Source organism: Hylaeus volcanicus, chromosome 2, assembly GCF_026283585.1.
Source record: "Hylaeus volcanicus isolate JK05 chromosome 2, UHH_iyHylVolc1.0_haploid, whole genome shotgun sequence".
NCBI lineage: Eukaryota > Metazoa > Arthropoda > Insecta > Hymenoptera > Colletidae > Hylaeus > Hylaeus volcanicus.
Window position 1 is genome coordinate 32,378,767 of NC_071977.1, and position 25,252 is coordinate 32,404,018.

The following is a 25,252-nucleotide window of genomic DNA, read 5'->3' on the forward strand; positions in this document are numbered from 1 at the left end:
GTAGCAGAGTGGGGTGCGCTTCGTCTCTCGATTTTCTCGGTCCTGGCACTCGCGGTGGCTTTCCCTGTCGCGTCCTTTCACTCGGTGGTTGTTACGTCCCCGAAAATACCCCGACAACGGAATAACCTTAAAAGATACGCGCGGCTCGTAGTGCGTCCAGAGGCATCGGCGTTCGCCGATTCTCTCGCGGATGGGATAACAATCGACGATCGTCAGATCTCGAATATCGTTCGATGATCCACCGCGACTTCTCGATTCGCGGTGTGTTTACCAGTTTGGTGGATGTTAGTACAGTGAGTCACGGTGTCTCGTGTGGTCTCGTCATTCGCACGTACCAGTGAATTTTCTCGAATATACCGAAAGGCAACACGAAAACGCTTGGAAAAGAATGGTACGAGGGACAGAGGCAGAAGCAGAAGCTGAAGCTGCCAGCCGCGAATTGGGTTACGTCCCGTTCGCCTGGCAACGATATATGACGCAACGGCCACCCTTCGCGAGTACCGACAATCCTCGTAATCTTTGCGTGCGGCTTTAACTGCGACAGGACACTGTCGTTGAATCGAGTCGAGTGCAACCAACACGAAAAGAAAACTCGAGGTACGTTCCATGCGATCACCTCTATCCCCGCCCCTTTGCTCGCGACCACTCGATTGCGCAGCCAGTTTTGGAGGTTAGCCGATCACGATTGAGAAACCTCAACGAAAGCGACACCCACCGAGCGAGCCAGCCGGATCAGCTGTTTCCCAGGGCGACCTTTCAACGACTACCCTAGGTGAGTTTATCTTCTCTGCACGAATCATTATCGCGTTATCGCGTTATCGCGTCCTTGCCAAATTCCCGTAGCCACTGTTGCAGTATCGATCTTAAACCTTGCGAATTACAACGATTCTCTTCGATGTTTCGAATCGACCGCCCAATCGCTTCTGATATTTTCTGACATGTTTGTTTACCATTCTTTAGCCGCGGTTTTGCTCGCGTACTCGTCGGATAAATGATTCGGTTAACATTTTGTGTACCGTGCGTTAACGAATAATAATGACAGTGACGAAAATGCGCGTTGATGCGGATTAATATCTATAGATATATCGTCCGACGATATAACATTTTTAAGGCAAGTTCGCCGTGTAAAAAGGCTGTGCTATCCTAGGCGGTACGGATAGATCGCAAGAGATGACCCTACATAAAATTGATTACCGTTTTATAAGTAAACAACACCACGGAAGTGGTTCTACACCCGTAGAAATATCCATTCAACGCGGTCATATCGCATAAGCCTGTAATGGGCTCGTTGTGCCTATAGTAGTGATCGCAACTGGCCATAGGATGCCCCAACTTATGCGCAGTACCATGTACCTCTGCAACTTGTATCGTACTATTTTCCACTAATTTATTGGTACTTAACGCGGTGATTCGTGTAAATAAGTAGCACACCGAGTTCTGCTCGCGTGCCAATCTCGCTCTTTTATCAAGTTTATCCGGCCGCTGGAATAAAGTTATCAGCAAATTAAAAAATCTGTACGAAAATTACGATGGTGTACGAATATCGTTACCGTAATTTAATACGGTTACTAAGAAAACGATGCAAACAATATATTTCCGACGTTAGATTATTTTATTCGGTCCATCAGTAAGGAAGGTTGCGCACCACTTATATAAATTGTAGACGTCCACTTCCACACTTGTTCCAACAAGAGCGTTACATAAAATAAAAGTTTCGTGTATACTAAGCTGAACGACTGCTTTCCATATTTGTAATCGTGCGAAGAATTTACATTTTAGATAAGGTTTCGCTGTCTCAAAACGTGGCATGCATTTTAAGCTGAATACATTTAACGGGAATAGCAATTTATATCGAGCCCGGATTTTAATATCGAGTAATGAAGCGAAGACATCGAACGACGTCGCGATAAACGTATGCGACACGTGACTATGGATGAGAGCGTTGTCAAAAGCGGTGACACACGCTGTCTTTGCGCGGCACGGTACAAAAGAGTCCTTCATTGCGTCGCGATTCTCGAGATGATAATTAGAAATAAATTCACGAACGCGAATCAAACGATACGTTTCATCGGATGCCGCGTAAAAAGGTAACCGTGTACTTACGTTGCATATACTCGACGTGTAACACGATCCAATGCACGAACCGGTCATATCGCTTTGATATTGCGTAACCTGCGAGCACCAGCGTAGAAGAATATTAACGCAACGGTGAAACGTGTCTCGGAAGTTAAACGAAATTCAAATCAACCGAAATTTTAGTTTTTTTCTCATTCATTCCGTAACCGTGAAAACAGTGTCATAAACGATTATCCAAAATTATTTATCTTTTGTTTTCAATGTTGCCTATCTCCGATGCCTTATCGGATGGTTATCGTTTCAATCACCAGACGAGTGTTACGCGTAAATTAGTTCCTTGTATTATAACTTTAATTTATATTATTTCACGTTTTCAACGAGTTAATAGCCCGACGAGACGCGATTGTTTTTACGGTTCCTCAAACGTTGAAATAAATTACGCGTGCCGTTAAACGAATTTAATTTGTTTGCTCTTGATTCGACCAGTTTACCTTAACGGTCCGTTTACTTTCTGCAGTTCACGAGCGATTAACTTTTCCGTAAATCGACTGGGAAAGGTCACGTCAAACTGGCCGGTTGCTCTTAATTGAGAAATTACGCGCGGTAACAACTTGTCTCGCGAGGGATACTCTAAATTGAAAAACGAGAATTTTGCAAACGAAAAGTGGAGCAGAATCTCGGCCGCGTGTAACAGGAAGTCTGAGAAATTTCCATAATAAAGTTACAAAACTATGGTAGGGTTTCGATACGTTGCGTAATTAAACGAGCCATTTCCAGCCACTTGCAACGAATTTTCATAGAAAATTCGAATTTAGAGAATGCGTACGATTGCAATCAAAAAATATTTATAGACAGGCTTATTTGTATACTATGTATTATAGTTATAGGATGATCATTTTATACTTTCGAAGAAGCTATAGTATCTATAAACCAGTTTCGGGTGAAACGTATGGAAGTAGAGGTATTAGTAAGTTAATTGCATACGAGTCAGGGACGTCTCTAATACGCAGCCATGTTTTCAAACAAGTTGCTCCAGATACTACTGGATAATACGTTAAATCTGTTACGCTATTTCGCGTTCTGTGTCGCGAATCCCCGTTTCTTTGTGTGTCACTGTCTCCTTTGGTCACGAGAGAGAGAGAGAGAGAGAAGGGTTGGGGTGCCTAATACGGATAACATCTACTCGTCAAGGCTAATAGTTTTATACAATTATCACACTTGCTTGCGTAACGAAGCTCAGGTTTCGATCGACCGTAGCAGAAGACTTTCCACTTATTTTATAAATTTCATTTCCATTATTTACATGCGATGCGATCGATCGTAATTAAGGTCTGCGTCGAGCTCTCTTTTTCTCTAAATCGTGCCACGAGCACAATAGGATTAAGAATCTTCTCGTAAACTGTGCCGCGAGGTTAAGAGCCACTGGTCTAGAAGAAAGTTAGGTGATCCCAAACTTTCGAGTCGTAGCGCACAAATCTCAGCTGACAACACGGTATGGCGTCGTCACTTTCATAGGCTAAGCCTTCAAGGGTCTCTCGGGGTGCATGACACCGACACGTCATTCTTGGAGATTTTCCGTTGACATAGTCACGTTTTTCTACAACGTCGACGAAACTCGAAGAAGAACTCTGGCCTTATGGTCCAGTTTCCAAAGTCTCGATAAGAGCTGGTTAACGTCATCGGAGAAAGGATAGAAACTGTAGAACCACATTTCAGACAAAAGTCATAATAGAGTTAAAAATGAACTCAGGAAACTCTTTCCTATTTTAAAGCTCGGGATCGATGCGTGGAATTTTGTATCGGTTTGAAAAGTGGAATGGAAGCGTAACTGGGTCCACGAACAAATGGCACACGAACGGACACTTGAACCTTCGTCCTCGCGTCCGTGTGTATGGCGACGCGAACAAGCTTCGAGAACTGCTCGTCGATAGCCCCTGATGGATAAAAGCTGGTCCAACGTGCACGATCTCCGGTAAATACGTCTTCGATCGGCGATTTTATCCAGCACGTATCGAAACGATCAATCGCCGTTTCGTGTAATTACGTTATCTGCGAAAGTACGATTCACGAGTCGCGTCTTAACTCGTTTAAGATACGCAGCAAGTTCAGTCGCTAAAATTATCGTTGCCATGATATCGCGCGTAAGAGACTTTCCTTCTACATAGTTTGATCATGAAATGCCTTGCAAACTTTTTGATTTTTACCGAGGAAGAAATTAAAAAGAAATCTTTTATAAGCACATTTGCAACAATCGAACCTCGATAGTTTCGGATTATTAAACGATCTACAACTGTGCTTTGTTGCACGAGTTCTCGACGTTATTTTTCCGTTACATTTCCACCTGTTCGTTTCTCGACTTCGTTAAAAGTGTTAATTACACGTCTTTGTCGATCGACACGATAGCGCAGTTGTACAAACCTCCGGTCATGAATATCAATTGACATTTTTCAAGGACCGCCGACATTCCGCTGCGATAATCTCTGACATTTCTCGACCGCTCGGAACTAGAAATGTCGCGATTGTAGTTATACGTGGTGTCCATGAATCAGTACCGTATCGACGTTCCGTGTTCGATCTATGGATCGAACAAGTGCTAGATGTTTTCTGCAAAGCATCTTGGACGCGCGTCTAGCCGCGATACAATCTCGAGCCAAAATATATCCGGGTCAGCCGCCGAAGAGAGCGAGTAGGTTAAAGTTTGGTGTGTCAGGAGGCCGTCTAGACGACATTAGGCGAACGGGGAAGATCGCAGTCTGTCGTTGAGTTGACCCTTGGAGTATTCGGGTACCGGTTGGCCGCAAAGTCGGCTGCCGTTTCTGGATGGCAATAAAATGTCGTGAGTTAACGGCGACGGGGTTGCCCTGCGTCTGGATAACGAAAGCGGATCGGTGGCAGGGGGTGGCGGAACCCTACCTCGAGAAGGATGAACGACGCCGATTCTAGCGGGGTTAGGTTTCCATTGCGCGCAGGCGTCGTATCGATTTCTTCCTTTGCCTTTGCTTTTACCTTTGCCGTGCGTGTACACGCGAAACAACCAGTCGACCGTCCCACGACCACGTTCCCTCTTCTATCTAGGGACGGTCACTATCGCGGGGGATGCACCGCGTTAACCTCGGCAAGGTAGCGATCGAGGGTAGCTTGCACTCGTCGCAAAGTTGCTCCCCGAGCAACGTTTCACCCCTCGTTCTCGCGACTCTCCGAGACTCGCTTCGAATGTTGGAGTTAGGGAGAAAGAATCAGCAAACAATTGGTTACCGAGGGTATCGTCTGTCGAGGGGGAAGATTTCTGGGTTCGGGGCCCGGCCTGTTAAACCGCGCAGCCGATGATTACTTTCCTTCCGGTTAACGTGTATCGCGCGACGACGGCTCGAGATCGTCGATTAGTCACCAAAGATTTACCGTCGATCTCCCAGGCGACCGTTTCAAATGTCCGTCGCATCTATTCGGGTTCCGATGATGAGACTTCCTGAAACAAACCGCGTCCTTCCAGAAAAACTTTTGGATGCATCTAGATTTTGGCGGAGGAGGATGCCGTGTCTATTAAACGCTAGTTTAATCTAAAGCGTGAATAGAGAAAAACATCAGAAAGCCGTTGTTCCAGTAGCAATCGATAGAAAACAATCGACAACCGTTGAGTGGTTAATTCAAAGCTGTTGTCGAGCTAAATCTCAACGAAGGTATTCGTATCGGCACCTTCTTCCGGTTCGTTAACCGGACGAATCGGCCGAGCTTGTCAGCAAATCGTGCCACACCTGTTCATGGGGTCGATCGGACGTCGGTTTTCGAGGGTGCGTAGCTGACAATGAAATTCGATAGTCTCGGATAACCTATTCGTTGGATCGGTGGGTTCACGGGTCAGCGGCGTCGCAACAATGCCAAAAGCCAGACAGGGATAGTCGATGAACAGGGAAGTGGAAAAAGGAAGGAAGAGTCGTGACGAGGGAAAGCGCGGCGATCTTTGCGTTAAGTGCTTGAAATTCAATGCATCCTGCCCATCCTGCGTCTCTCGTCTCGGAGACTTGCACGATGTCGTTGCCCCCCTGTTGCGAGCAACGTTGCGTACCTACGCGCAACTCGATCGACCGACTTACCGCATTCGCTCCTCTTCGTTAACTTTCATTAACGGCTAATCTTCGGTTTGATATGGAAACATTAGCCTTTCCAAGCCTACAAAGGTTTCTCGGGCCGATAACCTTTCCCTTCCCCTTTACCTTACAACAAGGCACGGTTGCAAGTACAAAACTCGAAAATTATAAACGTTTAACTGTTCGCGCGACAATCTACGCTCGAAACGAAATGTAAGCGCCAATCGACTCGATGGAACTCGCGTCCGTTCAACGACAAGTGGAAATTAATGCAAATCGATTCCGTTTCCTGGTCGAGGGGCCTAAATTAATCAACAAACACAGCACTAATTCGTTATCGCCCTCGTTGTTGTTTTACACCGTCACCGAAGCAGGCTGACGCATGATTACGCGTAACGGCCGCAACGAAACGTAAGCCCGCGGAATTAGGGGGAAGCGTGCTAGCGCTCAAAATTAGCTCGAAAAGCGACTAGAACGTTGTGCACGCGGATGACGCGTTACGTAAGCTACGTAGACGGAAGCGAGAGCAGACGAGTAATCGTACGGAGCGATTTCGATGGCTCGATAATAAAAGAGAACAAAGGCTCGAGGGGGAAGGCACTCGAGGCGCACAGTGGCGTCGTTAGAGCGAAGTCTGCGGTGGAAGATAATTTCGTTAATAACTCGACGTACGCCGCGTGCGAGTGGTGGTGAGCGTCTGTGCGCGGGATGAACGCGAGAACAAAAATAACAGAATCGATTGCGATCGAGCGGAACGGTTTCGAAAGGAGCGCAACGCGTTTCGCGGTACATCGAGATTCATTCTACATATGTATATCGAATTTTAAACGCAGACGTCCATCATTCGACCGGTACGTTCTAATTCTGGCGACTGACTTAACTCTCCGGCGATGTATGCTCATTCGTGTACCTACGTGGGTGCACGTTGTGTACCTATTTTGCGCCGTAACTCGTCGGCGTCGTCGTTTTCCTCGTAGCGTCTGTATCGATCAAAATGTTTGCCCTTGGCGAGAAAGATTCGTCGCGCGCGTAGAATCGCAGCTAGCTGTTGCACGTTTCCTGAACGAATGCTCCGAGCGAATATGCACCGGTTTGGCTCGGTACTCGGCTACTTTTCCCCTTTTCTTCGATCGAACTTCGGACATGGCTTCAGCGCTGCCCGAACTAATTCCAAAAAGAGTAAAAGTTCCAGTTTTCCGTAAACGTGATACTGTAATTTTCCAAGCACGTTCGCTGTTGGGAATTGCGAAGCGGAAAACGTGGCGCGAAACAAATCCAAAGAGATTCCGCAGTCCTTTTCGCGCGACGGAGCTGCATCCAGAGTATATAGATAGAACTGCAGCTATGGAAAGCACGCGGTACCGTACGCTTCCGCGACCGTAAATTAGGCGTGTTGCGAGTGGTGAATTAAATCGCCGAAGCAACTATTCGAAATGAACTCTCGCTCGATCTCGGTACAACCGATACACGGTTAGGGGTCGGCGTCATCGAAATAACGTCGCAAACGTTAACTGGGTCGTTTAATCTCAGATGGATTTCTAAATTATTTACATTTCGTTTTGCTTCTTTCGATTCATTTTTTATCGAGTTAATCGCAAGTATTCCACGAAAAAGTATACCATGGTATGTTAACGCTTCGGTTACAATAATTTTATCGTTAAAAATTGTTACTATCGACGATTCATTTTAATTTCTTCTTATCGTTCGAGCTAAGCGAAACCGATAAGCGCGGCCGCTTCAAGGCGAAGGAAACGCAACGATAGCGTTTCAAGTGTTGCATGCAAATTTCTTTCTTGCACGCAACGTTCTTGCGATCCAAGTACGATTGCGTGCTCTTGGCCTCGAGCAAGTTCGATTTTTTTCACTCGGTACCAACGTCGCGTTATCCGAAGAGCGTCTCGCTAAGAAAATGTTGTTAAAGCGACCGCGCTTTAAACAAGGATGGCACGCAGGATGGTCTGAGCGTTCAGGAAATTGTCTTGGTACGCTGACCCACGTTTGCAGCTGGATCGAAATAACTTTGGCTCGTGCAGCTTCCTGGAAACATGAAAATCCTCTGCCGTGCTATCGTCTCTTAACTTGGTTTCGTTAACGGGCCAGAATTTTGACTCGGTTTCTACAGAAATATCAGAGATCGCAATTGCGTAGATAGTGGCGAAGTAGAAACAATTCAGTATGCATATATACCACGAAACGAGAGTTACCCGGATCAACCAGAAGTTGCTCATCGTTTCAGCAGTTGCAGCTAGTTTTTCTATAATCGAAAACATGCTAAAGGGATCGTCGAACGTTCGTAATACCGTTCGGTTTTCTGCCCTGGAACGCAACCTGCAATTTGTACGAGTCCATCATCGTTGCACCGTGATTACGTTCCATGGTCGTTTTCACGAACGTTTTTCAAAGTTTCCTTTCAGCGCTGCTCGGCAACTTGTGAATGGGCTCGCAGATCTTCGGCGCGCGCGTTCTTCGCCGCAATTATTCCGTTACGCGTTTCTATCACAACTGTGCGATGACTCACGGTCGTTTACGCAGCTTACGTACGAAGGCGTACCTACGTATTCGCAAGTCTCGATACCGAACACGATTCACGTACGACAGCTGTTATACGACCCGGGGCACGATACGCGAGCTACGGTTCGCCGGATTGAATGATCGAGAGCCACGCACCTCGTTACAAACAATCGCGTAGCGTAGCCTCTTTATTCCTCGCGCGCCTCTTTCATTAATTAATCGCTTCGAAGATTCCTGCGGAGTCCAGGCGAGATAAAAGAAGTCGAAGTCGTTTCTCGAGCAATTAGGCGTCTCGCAATCGAGCGAGGCATTTTATTTATTTGTTCTTAATTTTGTTTCTTCTCGTCTTGACGATAGAAGATGGAATTTGGGAAGACCAGGTCAGACCAGCCAAGTATTTTTTAAAATTGCACGGCTACAACGAGCGTCGAGGCCCCGTGGTCAGTTTCACGCGAGCCGCGTTAAGGGAAAGGGGACGTCTAATTGAATAAGAAGTAGGTTTTCGCGAGCGTTTCGAAGCAAGGTTCGCGACAGCTGGCAATGAGTTTATTGGATTACCTCACCGCGTGGCGCATCGCTGCAACTTGACCCGTCCAATTCCGACGGTTGACTTGTACGCGCCTACGCTCGCGCGGACCCGAACATATTCGACGAGCCTGCCTAACTGCGTAACACAGTTTATCCGCATTCCAAATTATCCGACTGCTCGAAACGCTCCCGACCGATCCTACGTTCGAGATGCCTGCCAGGACCACCGTCGAATCGATTCGCGTCGCTCGAAAATCTTCCACGTATTTGCATTCGAATTCTTGGATGCAAGAGAAATGCAGGATTATAATAACAAAAGTAAAAAAACCTCGAATTGCCAGGTCCGTACCGAGGCATCAGGCGCTCAGCCTTGAGCCCCCTCGAGCTGGAGGACGATTCGAAAACGAATTTCATCGACGAGTGTTGGAGTTGCCCTATCGGAACATTGCCTGATTCAGGTCTTGAAAAAATAGAACCCATGGGTTTGAATCGACAAGGCGAAACTCCGTACAACCAGCCAGCGATAGGAGAAAAGAGAATTCAGCAGACAGGGGAGACTCGATTGGGCGAACTGGAGGGTCAGCGAGAACGTCGCGTGCACGCGTCATTTACGCCAGCCGTCGCGGTACGTTCGCGTCGAGCGTAATCGCGATGTACATGCCCTCTTCGCACCTGGTGCCCTGTCGTTCCTCTTCCCGGCACTTACGAAAAAACGTTTCAAGAATGCCAAACACGCGCGAAACGTTTAGCGCCGACCGGTCGATCCCCCACCGAGTAGAAACGAACAAGAACAACAGCCCGTTGACGTGCGATTCTTTCGTTCCGTGGTTGCTAATTGGGTTTGTCGCGAAGGGTGTACCAGGAGACTATATTTCATATCGTTAACCCTTTCAGCGGCGAGTTTGTTCCTTTTGGGAAATCCTTGTGTCATTGGCTGACGTCGCGTTAACTTAATTACAATTTTACGAAATATACCGATACCGTTACAGGCGAACGAGGAAGAAACGACGACATGAGGCGCGGTAACGAGGTTGGAGTCGATTTTCACGATAAGATAAGGAGGGAAAAGAGTCGACGTGCCCCCCCAGATCAGGCGCACATCTTCCTGGTTATAATGCCAGCGGACAACGTCGGGAAGCATAGACGTTTGCTGGCACCCAACCAGCTGCCAGAACCCGTACGGGTTCATCCGTGCAGCTCGACCTCGCGACACGGTACAGTGCGCGGAGTAGACGTGTCGTTGCTGCACGGATATTTCGCAATTGCTCGACAACACCGAGCCGAGAAGATTAATGTCGAGAGAGCGGACCTACTTTAAAAGTCGGAGTCACGCGGAAAACTAAAGACGAACTCGAGGACAACGACTATCGCGTCGACTTTACGTACCGCTCCTGGATTTCTATCAACGATAGCACCGACTATTAGCGCCTCGCGGATTTCGAGCACTCGAAGATACGCGCGAACATATCTTTGTTGTGCCCAAAGTTATGTACCATGGAATTGAATTCGTTTCGTTGCGATACAACAAAAACAAAGTTTGGAAAGTGTATCGTAGATTTTGGCGTGCAAGCATCAGAAGTAGCGTTTACTTCTCCGTAAATTTGCGGTTTCGGGATTGCGGAAATCCCGCGCAGCACAAACTCGCTTTGTTCCCATCGTTTCGCAACGTAAACGTCGAGAACTGTACTCTCGTTGGCACGAGTACAGAATTAAATGAAAATCGCGGCACGCCTCGTCGCTTCGTCTGTTCGTCGTATTCGTGAACGAATCAATGTCTGTGTACATTAGCGATCGTTGTCCCTCTTATTCTCCGCAAGGGAGAACGAAGGGTCCGCGTGACCCTCGGCAGCCGAGGGTCACGGCTCTGTATGCGTTTCGCGATAGAAGTGCGCTCAAATGTTGCACTTGCGACTGCATTCGCGTTCGAATCGGCTAATCCTCCCCTAAAATTGACGGTTAAATATAATATCCCGTTCCTCCCAAGTTCATCGATATCGTGCCTTCTGTGCCGAGAGCGACGAGTCAGTTGCGTGGAAACGCGAGCGACCGATCTCTCGAGTCCTCGGAGTGAGAAGAAAAAATCGCGCGAGTCAACCACGAAGAACGACATCGGATATCTAATTATCCGTTGGGTACTCGTTTCTCCGGCTTGCGTCCGGAATGAACTCTCGTTTACACGCTGTACGTGTACGTGCACGTGAACCAGTGGTTCTTAGCACTTTTAAGCTCTCGGCACAGTTTGCGAGGTCCTAATCGCGAATGATTGCGGTGACATGGTAACAATCGAAATCTACCTAAAGTACGTAATAATTGCGTTAACGATAAAAAAAACCAAAACACGATCGAATCGCAGGCGCGCCGTGAGCGCGTTGCGGCGTCACGGTTAATAGTCACTGACGTAAACACAGAGGCGTGGCGCGTACGCGTTCGTCCGAACACACGCAGATCCGTAATCCTGGCGACTTAGCGTGCGTCCGAGGATTCTTGAGCTACGAAGAGAAGCGTGCTCGTATTACGGTTCGGCTGGTACTACAGTTACGTTAATACCCGTGACAGAGACACGTCGAGCATGAAAAAAAAAAAAGAAGAAGAAGAAGAAGAAGCAGCGGCGAGAGGAACACGATCAGCCAGCCGAGCGACCAGCCAGAAAGGAGTAGAAGCAGAATGACGGACGGAAACTCTAACCGATTATTACGTGGTGCACTTCTATCGCAGGACAACCTTCCTGCGCTCGGTCAACGTGCCCGGGCTTATTAGCGGCCAAAGTAATCGTCCTTTCTATTCGTCGTCCGTCATCTCAGCGCACCATTAACGCAGGACTCCGGTTGGTCGAGTGATCGGATTACGTAGTCATTTTTCGGAACGTGTACATCGAGAAAAAAATCGTCGCGCGCTTAAAATATACAGGAAGCGCTAGAATCTAAAATCCTTCCAACGATAGCACCAGCGATTGATTCGCGTGAAAAGTAATGGCACCGATAAGTGTACCGGAGCAACAATGACGATATAAACGAACACGGCAAAGGAAACGGATGAGAGAATGGCGACCAGAGCGTTAACGCGGAGGAACGAAAGGGGCGTAATTTCGCGGAGGAACAAAAGAAAATAAGACGGGCTTGAAAATTTATCGTCGACTCAAGAGGGAGCAGAAGATCTTTAGAGGCGCGGTTTCGAATTTACGGCGAGTGAATCACGTCGGATGTACAGTGTTCCCACAAGTCGTGAGAATCATTTATTCTACGTCCGTGTTGCCGACAGGCTCGCGTTTAACTCCGAGTGTACTCGACGAGATTGCTCGCTGCCTATGAAAAAAAGGAGATCAAAGCTGTAGCATATCGTTTATTCGAGACTCGAAATTAGATAAACGTAGCATGTTAAAGTGATGGCGGTACGATAGGTTGGTGATTTCTCGTGGCAAAATAAATCAAAAGGGGTCTTATTAATATACAAGACCAGACGAAGAAGTATCTTTCCCGGGTTGACAGAGAACCCTTATTTTATTTTGTAGTTGAGGCCAAGTAACGTGGAACAAAGAAACACGCGAGAGCATTGTGTCCCCGACAATGTTCGTACGATTATATAAACCAATTGCGATTGCTTTTCTATACGTACAACGATCATTGTTTAGGGAGAATAGCTCTTCCTACTTTGTGGATACGCGAGGATTACGAATTATTTTGACGGAAATTGTTATCCAGTTAAAAATTTCGCCCATTTTCGTCGGTGTATCGAGCTTTATTTTTTCGCCCGTTGTTTCCTAAATGTTTCGAAGTTGCGAAGACGCGAGAACTGTTAACGACAGGAAGTCACGGTACCGGAAATCTCGTCCAATGTAACGTTAGAAGTTCCTGGCCGGAAATAGACATCTTCGAATCGTTTCATCGGCGAAGCACGATGGCTCGATGGAGTCAAGAGGAGGCAACGGTGCACGCACGCTTTTCCGCTAGATGATTTTCACGCGCGTACTCCGTAATAACGCGCTTAAAGTACGTTTTAAACGGATCGTTATGTTCATTCGCTCCCGATGTAAATCTTCTTTTATTCTACCGTGTTAACGCTTTATTTACGGGGAGCGATAAATTTGATTTCCAGTTAACTTGTGTGTATATTTCAAATTCGCGACGATCGTCGGAACGACTTATTTTCAACTCGAAGAAGTTCTCGAATGGCCGCAGAAGGTCGACGGTATTTCTGCGATCGCTCGCATTCCTACAACACAAAAATTGTATCGATTGTTTCGTACCGACTCGGCTGACCGCTTCGAGAACTGTCGCGTATTTCCCGCATGACCGGTCTCCCTAATTGCAGTGCAGGGTCGTCGACGGAGTTTCCATTTTGTCGATCGACGAGAAAACTACGTACAGACGACACTCGTAAATAACGCGAGCGAGAACGTAAGAGTCTAAAAAGTCTGTCGACGACTGCGGTGGACCCCAGTTTACGACACAGTTTCGTCGCCGTCCTGCGGTTACGTAAGCGTCGCGTGTTCATCCTGGGCGCGAGGTAAATATTATGTTAATGCAATTCATGATCGATACCAACGGCGAACACGAAGAGCCGTTTTCACCGCTGAAATAAATCAAACGCAACTTTGCAGAGAAAAAATGTTTCGCAAACGATGCGAGATGAGCTGGAACAGAAAAAACAAGGGAGACGTAAAACGGAAAGCTCGGGCACCGATACTCGAAGAGTTTCGCCAATCGATGACATCGCGATGAGCTCAGAAATTCGTTAAAGTGGTAGGATAACGCATAGAAAGCTTTTGATAAAAATGAAGATAAAAGCAACGATAAGGATAGTAAAACAGATAATAATCCTTTGTTGTCGCGCTGCTTGCGACGAACGGAAGCGAGAAAGCTGGAATTTACTCGGGCAAGCCGGTTGGTAGCTCGAGAGAATAGCGGATCCGTTCGCGCGTCGTAGCCAACGGTGTCCGCGAATAGCGAGTCATGCAAATTTATCAATTTAGTACCCCGATGCACCGAATTACATTGAGTGTCGTGACGCCGTAATCGCGACGCGCAAACCAACCGCGTCAGCATTGTGCTCGTAATAATTGTATACTTTGCTTACCGAACGCAATCTGCGCGTTTATTCGCTCGTTTCCTAACGTCTACCGAACAAATTATTCCATTTTAGTCTCAGAGACGCCCCCAAAACCAACAAAGCAAATACACCGGCGTTCTAACAAGGGTCCGGAAAATCGAACTCCGCGTCCGTTGTTACGTAGAAGATTTGTCGCAATTAAGATGGTCTTTATTTTGTTCAATGGAGTCAACACGATAATTATCTCGAGACGATAAAGAAGATTTACAGAAATCTTCCGACACCGATAACAAAATAATCGTGTAGAATTAGATTTATCGTTCATTCGTTTATTTAACTATTTTATTCGCTATATCAACCGTGTAAGAAGGCGATACGTAAATAGCTGTTTCTGCAAAGGTAACGTAGTAACGGTGCAAAGGGTTTTTATGCCCTTTAGAGTCTCGATGCATAACTGACCTTTAGAATGCGCTTACATTAGTCAATTGTTTTCTTCGGGATGACTATCTGAAATGACACGCTATGTGTCATCCTAGACACGTATTTCTATTATCTGGCTCGTGTAAGTGTCCATTCTCTGATTTATCTATCACCATTGAGACTTTGCGTTCCAGTCATACACGTGTAAAGAAAGAAAGCAGTTGCGATTACGAGGTTTGCTCGCTCGAAGGCAATCTACGAGGCATTACCAAAGTTGACGGAGCGGGTGCAAAGTACTTTTAATTACCGTAATTTTACGAGCCTAAATAACACGGTAACAGTTTAGCAGCATTTCGACGAAACGAGTAGGATTGTTCAACGGTGAGCGCGAGTTGAGAAACGCGGGACTCGCGGAACGCGAGTTTGTCCCGTCGAGTAGGTTCCGTATCTCCGGAAATCTCGCGAGTAGAGCTTAGGCGGACGCTCGAAGGTACTCTTTTTCAAGACGCGTCGGGCCAGGAGGAAGGTTTTATTCTCGATGTCGACATTCGTCTGTCGGCGCACCCGCGGTGTTCTAGGAGTCATTGCCCTCCCCGGTTTCTATCTCGAGGTTCTCACGCGTTTGCATACAGCGAGCGTTTTGTACGTGTTCGTGTCACCTGTCTGCGAAAACAGGTGCCTATTCAACCGGCGAGATCGCTTCCTCCCGCTCGTCCCGTGCCACGCCTGCTGACGCATTGCCCATTGAAAAAAAGAGTGGCTCGAGCGGCCAGGGTTGAACGCAGCGCGCGGAGGGACCACCTCGTCGGTTCTCGACTAATGGGCTTTTTAGAATAGCCTCGCGGTTGATTCTACCCCGAATCGACCTGTTTCCCTACGTGCGCTCTCTCTCTCTCTCTGCTTCCTTATTGTTAGTCTAAATTCCAGCGCAGGCGATACGTTCCAGTGCGCGCCGTTTGCGTTAACAGTTTACATACCCATTTAGCCAGAAGCCGATCGGCCGCCAGTGCGCGCGTTCGTTCCTCATATTCCGTAATTTCTAAACGAGGCTTGGAATCGTGCTTCTAACGATGTAAAATTAAAAATAACGCATTCGACCTTTTCTCTCTAACGAGATAATATTACAATTCAGTAAACTTAGTCGATGGTCCCGGTGCGACACGGTGAACTTTATTTTCAAATGTCACGTTAGCGAAGCGTTTCCGTACGTTAATCTAGCATCGACTCGTGCATAGCGTGGGCATCTTTGAAGCCTCGTCGGTTTCCTCAAATTGGGTATCGCGAGTTGACGAACAAAAAACACGGTTAACGAGTTTCCGTGGGTGGGGGGCTGGAATTAAAAAGCCTACGAATAGGCTCCCGGTAGGTACAGCGTTAAAATACCATGCGCTCGAACACGAAATAGAGCTCGCGACGAAATTGTAGGTGATATACCCTGACACGGAATATCGCGTTTGTGTTGCAGGTAGCCCAAATGCCAGTCCAGCACGCGAGCCTTCTGAAAAGCACCGTCTCGAGAGCTCCTTGGTACGAGCGTAAGTATTCCAAGAATGAAATGGTACTCGGCTCCTTCGTTTGTCGTTGGCTCCGCGCGAATTCGCGATGTTTACACCGGGGGTCGTTCGCGTAATTGGATCCGCTCAAAGTATTGATTTAAACAAATATCGGAACGCGATCCCCTCGCCGCGATAAAACGTGGCCAATCATCCAAACAAGTTTCACCGCGATCCCAAGTCCGCTTCGAGAGAGAGGGATCGCGCTTGTGCAGGCCGGAAAACGCACAATCTGCAAACTGGAACGAGCTTTGGCTCTCTGTTAAGATATCCAGCGACGATATCTACTTCTTAACGCGTTAACGAGTCATCTAATTTGTTTTGCATCGAACCCTCGAGGCCCTATGCTTTGGAAGGTATTTATAATTTTTGTAATCGCACCCACGAAATGCTTTACCTTCAAAGGCAGAGCTCTCTAAGGAGGTACGATTTACGCGCGCGAATCAATCTTGTCGAGAGCATCGACGTTTATGTGCGCGGCTCGTATTGCTCGCGAAACATCGGACCCTCGAGAGTGCATCGCGGAATCTCGAACGAAGATTGAAAGAGAGACTGAGTTCGTGAACTGCACGTGGTTCGCGCGGGCGGAGTGCGCGAAAGCGATATAGGTACAAGCAGCGTGGTCGGGCCGATATACAATAAAAGCGGGAGTATCGCGTGCTGGCGCAGAAAAGTTTGCATTTTCGTTGAAAATAAACATTTGATCGTAGAGTATTCGCGCAAGATCGAAAGTTCCTACCTCGTTATAGATCCAATTCGGTTATGAAATACGTTTATCGAGTAGTAAAATATTCACCAAACGAACGTGATCAAACGAAAAACGTTCTCTCGCACTTTTTCTCGTGCCGTTTAACGTCAATGAAATTTTACTGGAGATAGGAGACCGGGACACGGGTGTTTCGATTTAAACAAAATCCGCGTCGCGTTTGTACAGTTACGCGACAAAGAAAACGTTACACGGAAATCGTTGAAGCGTTAACAGATCTTAAGTTACAGGCGCTTGGGGTAATTAGTTCCAATCGGTAATTCAAGCGCGACCTCCTTCTCGCTCGACTCGACCGGATGAGCAAAAGGATACCCCGAACCGATTCGAGGCACGTCGATTCCAGCGATCGCGTGTCCGTTTTCCGTTTCCGCTGTGAGAATCACTTTTATTTTTCCGTGCAGGTGAACGGAGGCAAGACGATGTTGTCGTACATGCTACCAACGGACGACAAGCCGCCACCAGGAGACACGAATCAGGCCAACTATCGCGCTAGTAAGCTACAGAAGAGTCCGAGAGAACGTCCTCCGTTGGCCTCGAAGCCGGCAATAGCCGTTTCCCCGAGGAATTACTCCGACACGGCCAGAACGATGATCGTCTCGACGAAAATCGAGGAGCATGCCGGCGATCAGCAGCCGGGGCTCCCGCCGATCGAAAGCCCAAAGCACAACGGTACCGTGACGAAGAAGTCGACGTTGCACACGTCGAAAGTCACCAAAGACGACAGTCTGTACAGCATCAACAGCGACACCAGCACGGTCGGAAGCGATCGAAAGAACAAAATTTTCAACGGAGCGAAGCACACTAGTCTAAAAAGGTGAGGACACCCAGCAGGGATTAGAGGCAGAGCTAAAGAGTCCGAGTACCGAGAGTTCAGGGGTCATTCGAGACCACCTTTCTAATTCGGTTCGCTCGGTCTTTAACCTTCTCCTCCCGGTGGCATATCAAACTCGCGCGACCGATTAACTCTCCCTCTCTCTCTCTCTCTTTCTCTCGGAGTGTTTGCTATTTTTGGCAATTTTCGATCGAGCATCTTTCAACCTCGGAAGAGCAACATCGATCGTTTTACTTTGCCGACTATCATTTAACGGAAAGAACGATCGGAACGTTTACGAGTGTCGAGTGAACGTATCGCCGTTCGACATAGAACGGGAGAGGAAAATCGGAGCGACTCGTTCACTGTCAAGGTGGATCGTTGGAAGCCTTGCTCGAGTTAAAATTATCCATCGAGTCGTAAAACAGCGTCGAATTATACAACCGCGTTTCTTTTTTTAAATCCAACTGAAACGACACGCCATTAGCTACCGAAGCATAGTCGGGGGTGGACTCCGTGGCAGGCGTGCACAGCGATGCTATAGGAGAGAAAGTTTGACTAATGATTCGTAGGTTAATATATTTCATCGGACATCCCTTTACAAAGCAAACGCGATCCAAGTCCCTCCACGATGGACGATCCCGTGCCATACCGGTTTGCAAGCCGTCTTTTGCAGCGCATCCCACAGAAACCCTCGTGACATTTACATGTTGGGTAGGTCACGGTCATACGACCACTCGTGGACCGTGCTCGAACAAAGCCTAACGTGTACAGCCTTTGTCCTTGCACGCTAAAGTTACGAGTTTCGAAACTTCGTAGACTATAGTTCTATCGTTGGTTACTTGGACGACTTTTTATCGAAGACGATTTAACGGGCATAAATGAGCCAAGATGCGCGCGGTTGAAATGTTAATTTACGGACAAAAGTAGCAATTGAATTTGGAGAACGCTCGCGACCATTCTTATAATGTACGTGTGTATATTGTTTTACGGTAGGAAGTACGCGTTGATCAAAATTTACGATACTCGTAAAAACTGACGCCTTTTAACAGTTGACCCAGTCGTAAATACATTTCACGATGCTATTGTTATAAGTGAGTAATAGCAAACAGTTGCGTTACGTTCCGCGAGAATTAGAATACACAAGGTGTTCCGCGAAACCGAAACCATTAGAGTATTGATTCCTGGCAGAAGTATTGCAAGTTAAAAGGATGGTGTATTTTTCGAATGTCCCATTATTTCGTTCGCGGGTGTAGGAAAAGCGATCGTCGCGAGAAGGAAGACTCGTCCCACTCGAAACTTTTCTCGATTGGGTGCTCGGTGAAACTATCCGGTACTCTCTTCGCGCGGAACAAGCTCTTCGCGATGGAAGAATCATAAAATCGTTAAATATACTCGAAGGTCGTTTGAAGGGCACATCTTTTACGCGCTGTCGAGTTCGATTGAATTTTATCATGGCTGCCCGCCGCAGAAAAGCATTCGTTAACAATTGAAAACACCTCGACGGCGATCTTAAAAAGTCTTCAAAGGTACGAGGGAGCGCGATGTTTGAATAATGCATGCAACCGATTTATTCGTCTCCGTCCGAAACAATTCTCGGTGTTGCGATGGATCACCCTCTAACAATGAATTCGCGTTTTGGAGAAGAAAACGGGAGAGTTGTGCGTGGGCAGATGGTTACGAATCGTCGTTACGTCATCGGGGACAGTTTGAAACGGTGACACAATCCTAACTAAAAGGGACTACGGGCCGTGACGAAAAGATAACGTATTCTATTCATTTTCTAACGTTTAGAAGTGATTTATGCGCGATGTACTGTTCGCGTTTAAAATCGTTTGCCGTATTTAGATTTGATACTTGTTTAGGAACAACGTTAAACGTTAAAACAGATATCGTGAGACTAACCAACGCGAATTATTTTCATATTCTTATACGTAATAGGTAAAAAATTGCAATCGCAAAAAGGGGTGCAGTGTAATATTGTGCTGTGTAAGAAAAGCCACGAGATCTCTGCATCTCGTCGGTTTGTTACCCTGCGGAAAGCAGTTTCGTTGATTAACTTTCTCCACCGTGTGGCAGCACCGTGTCGACGGTCAGTCTAGCTTGGATTAGAACCCTGTTTCGCGAGCAAAAATACAACGTCTAGCTACGTCAACCCTTTAAATCACCCTTGTTGCGTAGGACCAAAAAGAAAAACAGAAAAAACTCGTTATGCGAATTAAATTTTTAATCCGAATTGAAACGCGATAGAAAAAATAATGCGAATAATTAATTTTAAATTTCAACCACTCGTATCGCTTCAACGAATGAATCAACCATTTCCGAAAACGAAGATGTTCCAGGAAATGAAGAAACCTTTTACCGTTTCCAATTAGTAGCACGTGTCCTAAACTGAATACGGCCAGTAATGGAGATGACCGGTGTTTAGCATCAAAGTTTTCGATTACTTTTCTACAACGTTTTCAAAGGTCGATGCTACCACGTCCTGCAACGTATAACGAGATACAGGCAACCGTGCAGACTCGTAGCTTTAATCTCGGCCGTGCTTGATCGCCGTAACCCGATACCTCGATCGCGGGATTTCGATTTTGATATCGGACCGCCCGCTGCTGCGGTTACCGAGTGTCCGATTCACTTGCTTCGAGTACTGTCACGCGATAGGAAATTGAGGTTTACGGCAACTATTTTTTCGGCTTTCCACACGGCTAACGACGCTTTTTACATCGATGGTCGTCTCTCCGCTAAAACGAAACCGTTGTACGTGCATTCTGGGAAACGTGCCACGCGAATGTTCTTTCACCTGGTTCCTTAACCTTTCATTGGTTAATTGCGATAATGTTTCTCATCCTTGCAGAGTCTCCTTTGGTTCGAGCAAAGGATCGATGGTAGAAACTTTGGTGTACGAAACTCCCGTTCAAGAGGAGCCAGAGATCAATTGTTTCCTGGACCACAACGGGCGCTTACCCCCTCTGATCGCGTCAGTACCCGATACCGAGTAAGTAAATAATTTTGTTATTCTATGCTCGATCAGTTATTATGCGTGCTCCGAGGAAGTTATCGCGTCATCTGGCACACAATATACGTACATGGGTACCGGTATAACGTTTCTAGACGTTCCATTCGTTTAACCGCGCGGTCTGATGTTAAAACTTTGCGAGCGTGCAATCGGTGTTTGCTCGAACAATTCATTCGTTACAGTAGAGCGAAGGAATACGAAATCGACCATGCGTCGTCTCTTTATCCTTGGTAGTATGCATGGTAATGTTTTCCTGTTTTGCAACATTTTTCCAACAAGAACAAGATCTGGTTTCCGATTGTACAGTTTTATTTTTATATCACGTTGAAACGTTTAACTTTGATTCGTGCCCTGAAAACTGTACCAAAATAAGAATTTTTCGCATCTCTGGTCGAACATCGTTGCAGTTTCAAGTTGGTGATTTAGAGACGCCTCCGCTCGCGCGCGCCGGCTTCCTAATATACCACTTCAACTTAACTTATCGCCCAGTGCGATCATTATCGCGTTTGATCCGGTTTAAATGACAAAGTACGCGCTCGGAATATATAATGTCGGTTTTCGACAATGTAAGTGTCACATTTGAGATCAAGAAAATAGTTGCGCGTATAATGTTCTTTTTTTCTTCGAATTTTTTTTTTTTTTCATTCCTGTTAGCTGTTCTCTCGGGTTTATCGACGACGAATCGCGAATGCTCGTTATATCAACGAACGCACCAAGTATACTGTGAGTACGTTCGAATTACGAGGAATTTTGATTTAAATCGAAAAGTGGAACACCGACGCAAAAGGTAGCGATATGGCCTCATTCTCGAGAAGATTTAAAATACATTACAAGAGCCTCGAGATAAGGTATGATGTCATGCGAGGAATGTGCACGTCGATGAATGCAAATTCGCACATGTCTGGCTTATAATACATCCGATAACGCATGTTTTACGCGTACTTATTCGGATGCAATACGATGTTACCCGTATATCGTAACGCCGGCTCGTCTTTGCCCTTTTGTTTACATCTTCGTATGACTGTATTATCGATCAATCGGTTTTGAAATGGCGTAGCCTTCCCCACCCACACTGGTCGGCCCTGAGCGGGGACGTTAATTAAACGAGATAAGTGGTATATTTGAAACGATTCGAGCAAAATATTTTACGCCTACGTTTACGAAGTTTGAGGATCGGCGTATGGGCGCACCTTGTTTATTCGCATTTTCCTTCCGAAAAACAACGTTTCGCCTCTCGCGTTCGATCGCACGGCGCGGCGTCTACCGCAGGGGTCACGCCCTCTACTTTCGAAAACAGTGGTGTGTAGTCTCGACATGCGTGGCAGGCGCAGGTAGTTGGCAAGTTTGTTAAAGACAGCGCGAGAGGGTAGCACCGGCGCAGTTTCACCCGCGCGACATCGGTGTCTAGCTGCTCAGTTTAAAGCGAGACCAGGTAGAGCAAGGGAGGTCTATAGAAACGCAGGCGTGGTGCCGAGGATTTACGGTCGATTCCATCGGCTCCCATAAGATTCGTGTGTCGCTGTCAGAGAGGCGTAGTTTAGTTCGCGTCGAGCCCGGGCATCGGTCAACAATTTTTGGTGCGTGCGTTTTTGCAAGTGCGTAGCATCGCGGTGTGACTCTCGGTTCGAGGCTCGATTTCGTGGTTCGGTGAAAAGGTCCTTGCATGCTAGGAGTACCCACAGGAGCTCTCGTCATCGTTCCCGAGCCGCGGCCACGGGGAGCTGACGGATTCTCGTCTGTCAGGTATGTACGTTTACTTTCTTATAAACAACCTCGAAGATTCGCGATTCCAGACAGATTTCGCGGGACGAGCCGCTCCCAGAGATGGACAGACGTTTCCTCGAATAATAGACGGCGAATAAAAACTGCTTACTACGGTTTATTCGGATAGCCTTGTAATTGTAAGTCGGATTTGATCTACCGGTGAACGAATCGTAAATCTAGATGAGTATTTCGCCATGTTTCGACTTGTCGACTCTCCTTCCATCGTCCCATCGTTTCTAACTATTTTAAGCGCGACGATAGGAGATTAGTCGCGAGCGTTATCATGCGCCCACGATGTTTTCGATGTTCGACGAGACGATCCCGTCGCATATCGCGAGCGAGGATCGATCTCACTCGTCGAATAGGTCTGTTAACGGGACGGTCTAATGTAATAAGAGGGGAAATGTGGAGGATGAGGAACTTGTCGTAGTCACGAGGGGGAGGAAATGCAAAAGAGACCGAGTACGCTCTCTGACCAGTTACCATGGCGACGAGCCATCTTGACACACTACAGACCCTTTCTTTCGAACCTCAGGATTTTTCCTTTTGTCGAGCCGCCGGTATCCCTCGCTCGAGACCAGGTAACAGCCATTTTCGCGTTAACCCAGTGATTCGGTTTTTACGCTCGCCGCCCGTCGACGTTCATTTTTCTCTCGCAGAAAATTTGTTAAGTACCTAATGCACGCATAAATGATGTTAGTTTCTTCCTGGAGCACTCCGACACTCGGACCATTCACACAGCTACTGACGTAAGTAAGTAAGATAAGTATCGTTACATAACGAAAATTAGGTTAAAAAGAAGAGTGAAACGAGAACAAACTTACTTTTAAATTAAAACAAACAAAAAGTTGTCGGATGCAAAACTTAAGTCACGCAACGATGGTTGATCGCGTGTATTTCTAAGCCGTTATCGGTGATTAAAACAAAATCGAATCCGTAGCCCGCGAAAGATAGCGTCGCGTTATCTTTCCACGACAGGTTATCGTTGCTCTCCTTACCGCGTGTGCACGCTTTATTCGCGTATCGACAGAATCACGCAATTTTCTCTTTATTAATTCTTCATGAAAGTCTGATCTCCATCTTTCGGATTTCATTAAAAATGTAGGAAGCGCGAGCGTCCCACGTTGCGAAGCACGAGTTGCACAACGTTGTCAGAGAAAATAGGAATAAAAATCAGTCGGCTGCGTTGTTTCTTTACGCGTTTACACGATGGTTGCTCTGTACGTTGTCGTAACAATACGCGTATTGAACGTAACATCGAGCTACGGACGTTAGTCAGTCATGCGTGACCAGCGTGTATCGCCCGTCCCTCTCTGTTATTGCCAAAAACCTCGCAATTTTAATTTTCGAATCGATTCACCTCTAGAATTTCAGTAATTGTTGAACGCAACGTGCAGCTTATTCTAGTATTTATTTTTCCTGTTGAAAATTGGCCAGGAAACGTGCTAGCCGACGAGAGCACGGTCAGTTTCCAACAATAAATTCGTTCCAGTGATGAGTACAAATTGAAACGTCGCGTGTGGGAGCTTGCGCCACGATACGTAAACTCGCGGCAATCCAATTCAACACATTTCCTATCTAGCATTTGCTTGGAAAATTCTCCGCCAGAGGCTACTCTGAAATTCTAGTCATTTTATTTAACACCTTCGCGTTCAGCTTTTTCGTACACGCCACTTTTAGATCGTTCACATTGTTCTTGTTATTAAACAAACTATAAAAATCAAGTTCGACTTCATGTATTCGCGGTAAAACAGGCTGATGTATATTAAAAAATATATTTTCACCGCGCTGGGTGTAGCCATAAAGGGGTTAGTTACCGTAGTACACGCGTTTAACCCTTTGCACCCCACAGGCATCGCTAGGGGAACACGTATACCGTGCACCGTAACTTGGTTCAAGCTCTACTTATGGCAACGCAAACGGAATTAATACTGTAAATGTATAAAATTTAAATCGTGGGCATTCGTACATTTTTTACGAGGAGAAAGAACACTTGTAACTTTGAGAGGTGACGGAACGAAGTTGCTTAGAAGTCGGCACTCGCTCGTGTAAAACAGAATTCTCAGAGTAAAAAAGATCAAGGGTCCTCTCGCTTCGGAGCGCCGAAAAATGAGTCATTCGTCGTCAGAATCGGCGTGGCAAGTTTATACGACTCGTGATAGCGAACATGTTAACGTTTCGTGCACACTTGTTCATCGCGGCACCACCAATCGGATACGTTCGATCGTTACATAAATTCCTACGAGCGTCAGGAGTTAAAAATACGCTCCAAAGCAGGCACGAGACGAGTGTGTGTTGCTCCAAAATGGAAAACACCGAGCAGAGTCGACCTAATCGAAGCTATTCATCGAGCTAATCGTTCGCGTTAAACGTTAAACATTCGACGATGGGTCCGTTAACGCTATCGAACCAAGCGCTTTGTCGCGTTCGTTCGCCAGAAAACAGTTGGACGTTTAATTTCCTACCGATACAAATACGCTTCCATTTCTCGTTTACCTTTACGCGGTTGTGGAATACTTGGGCTAGATTCCCGATACCACTGACCGTTCTCATTCGCAACTTGTACAGCGAGGTCGAGCTCGCGAGGTTGCAGACTTAACGGCGCCCACGTATTCACCCGTCTATCCGCCCCTTGCTCGTCGAATGATCGATGCCAATACTCTCGAATGACTCTTA

General features: G+C 46.7%; 1 protein-coding gene across 2 annotated transcripts in view; it reads left to right on the forward strand.

The window, feature by feature from the left end:
* The first annotated feature begins 18 nt into the window (after positions 1–18).
* LOC128872301 (uncharacterized) overlaps positions 19–25,252 on the forward strand; it is a 41,776-nt gene continuing 16,542 nt past the window's right edge. The window contains exons 1-4 of one of the 2 annotated variants that reach the window (XM_054114855.1): positions 19–772; positions 16,132–16,201; positions 17,387–17,799; positions 20,651–20,791. In XM_054114855.1, coding sequence (XP_053970830.1) covers positions 17,405–17,799; positions 20,651–20,791 — 536 coding nt within the window. In that variant the 5' untranslated portion in view covers positions 19–772; positions 16,132–16,201; positions 17,387–17,404. Of the gene's footprint in view, positions 773–16,009; positions 16,029–16,131; positions 16,202–17,386; positions 17,800–20,650; positions 20,792–25,252 lie in introns of those variants that run through there. The other variant, XM_054114856.1, reaches the window with a different exon arrangement.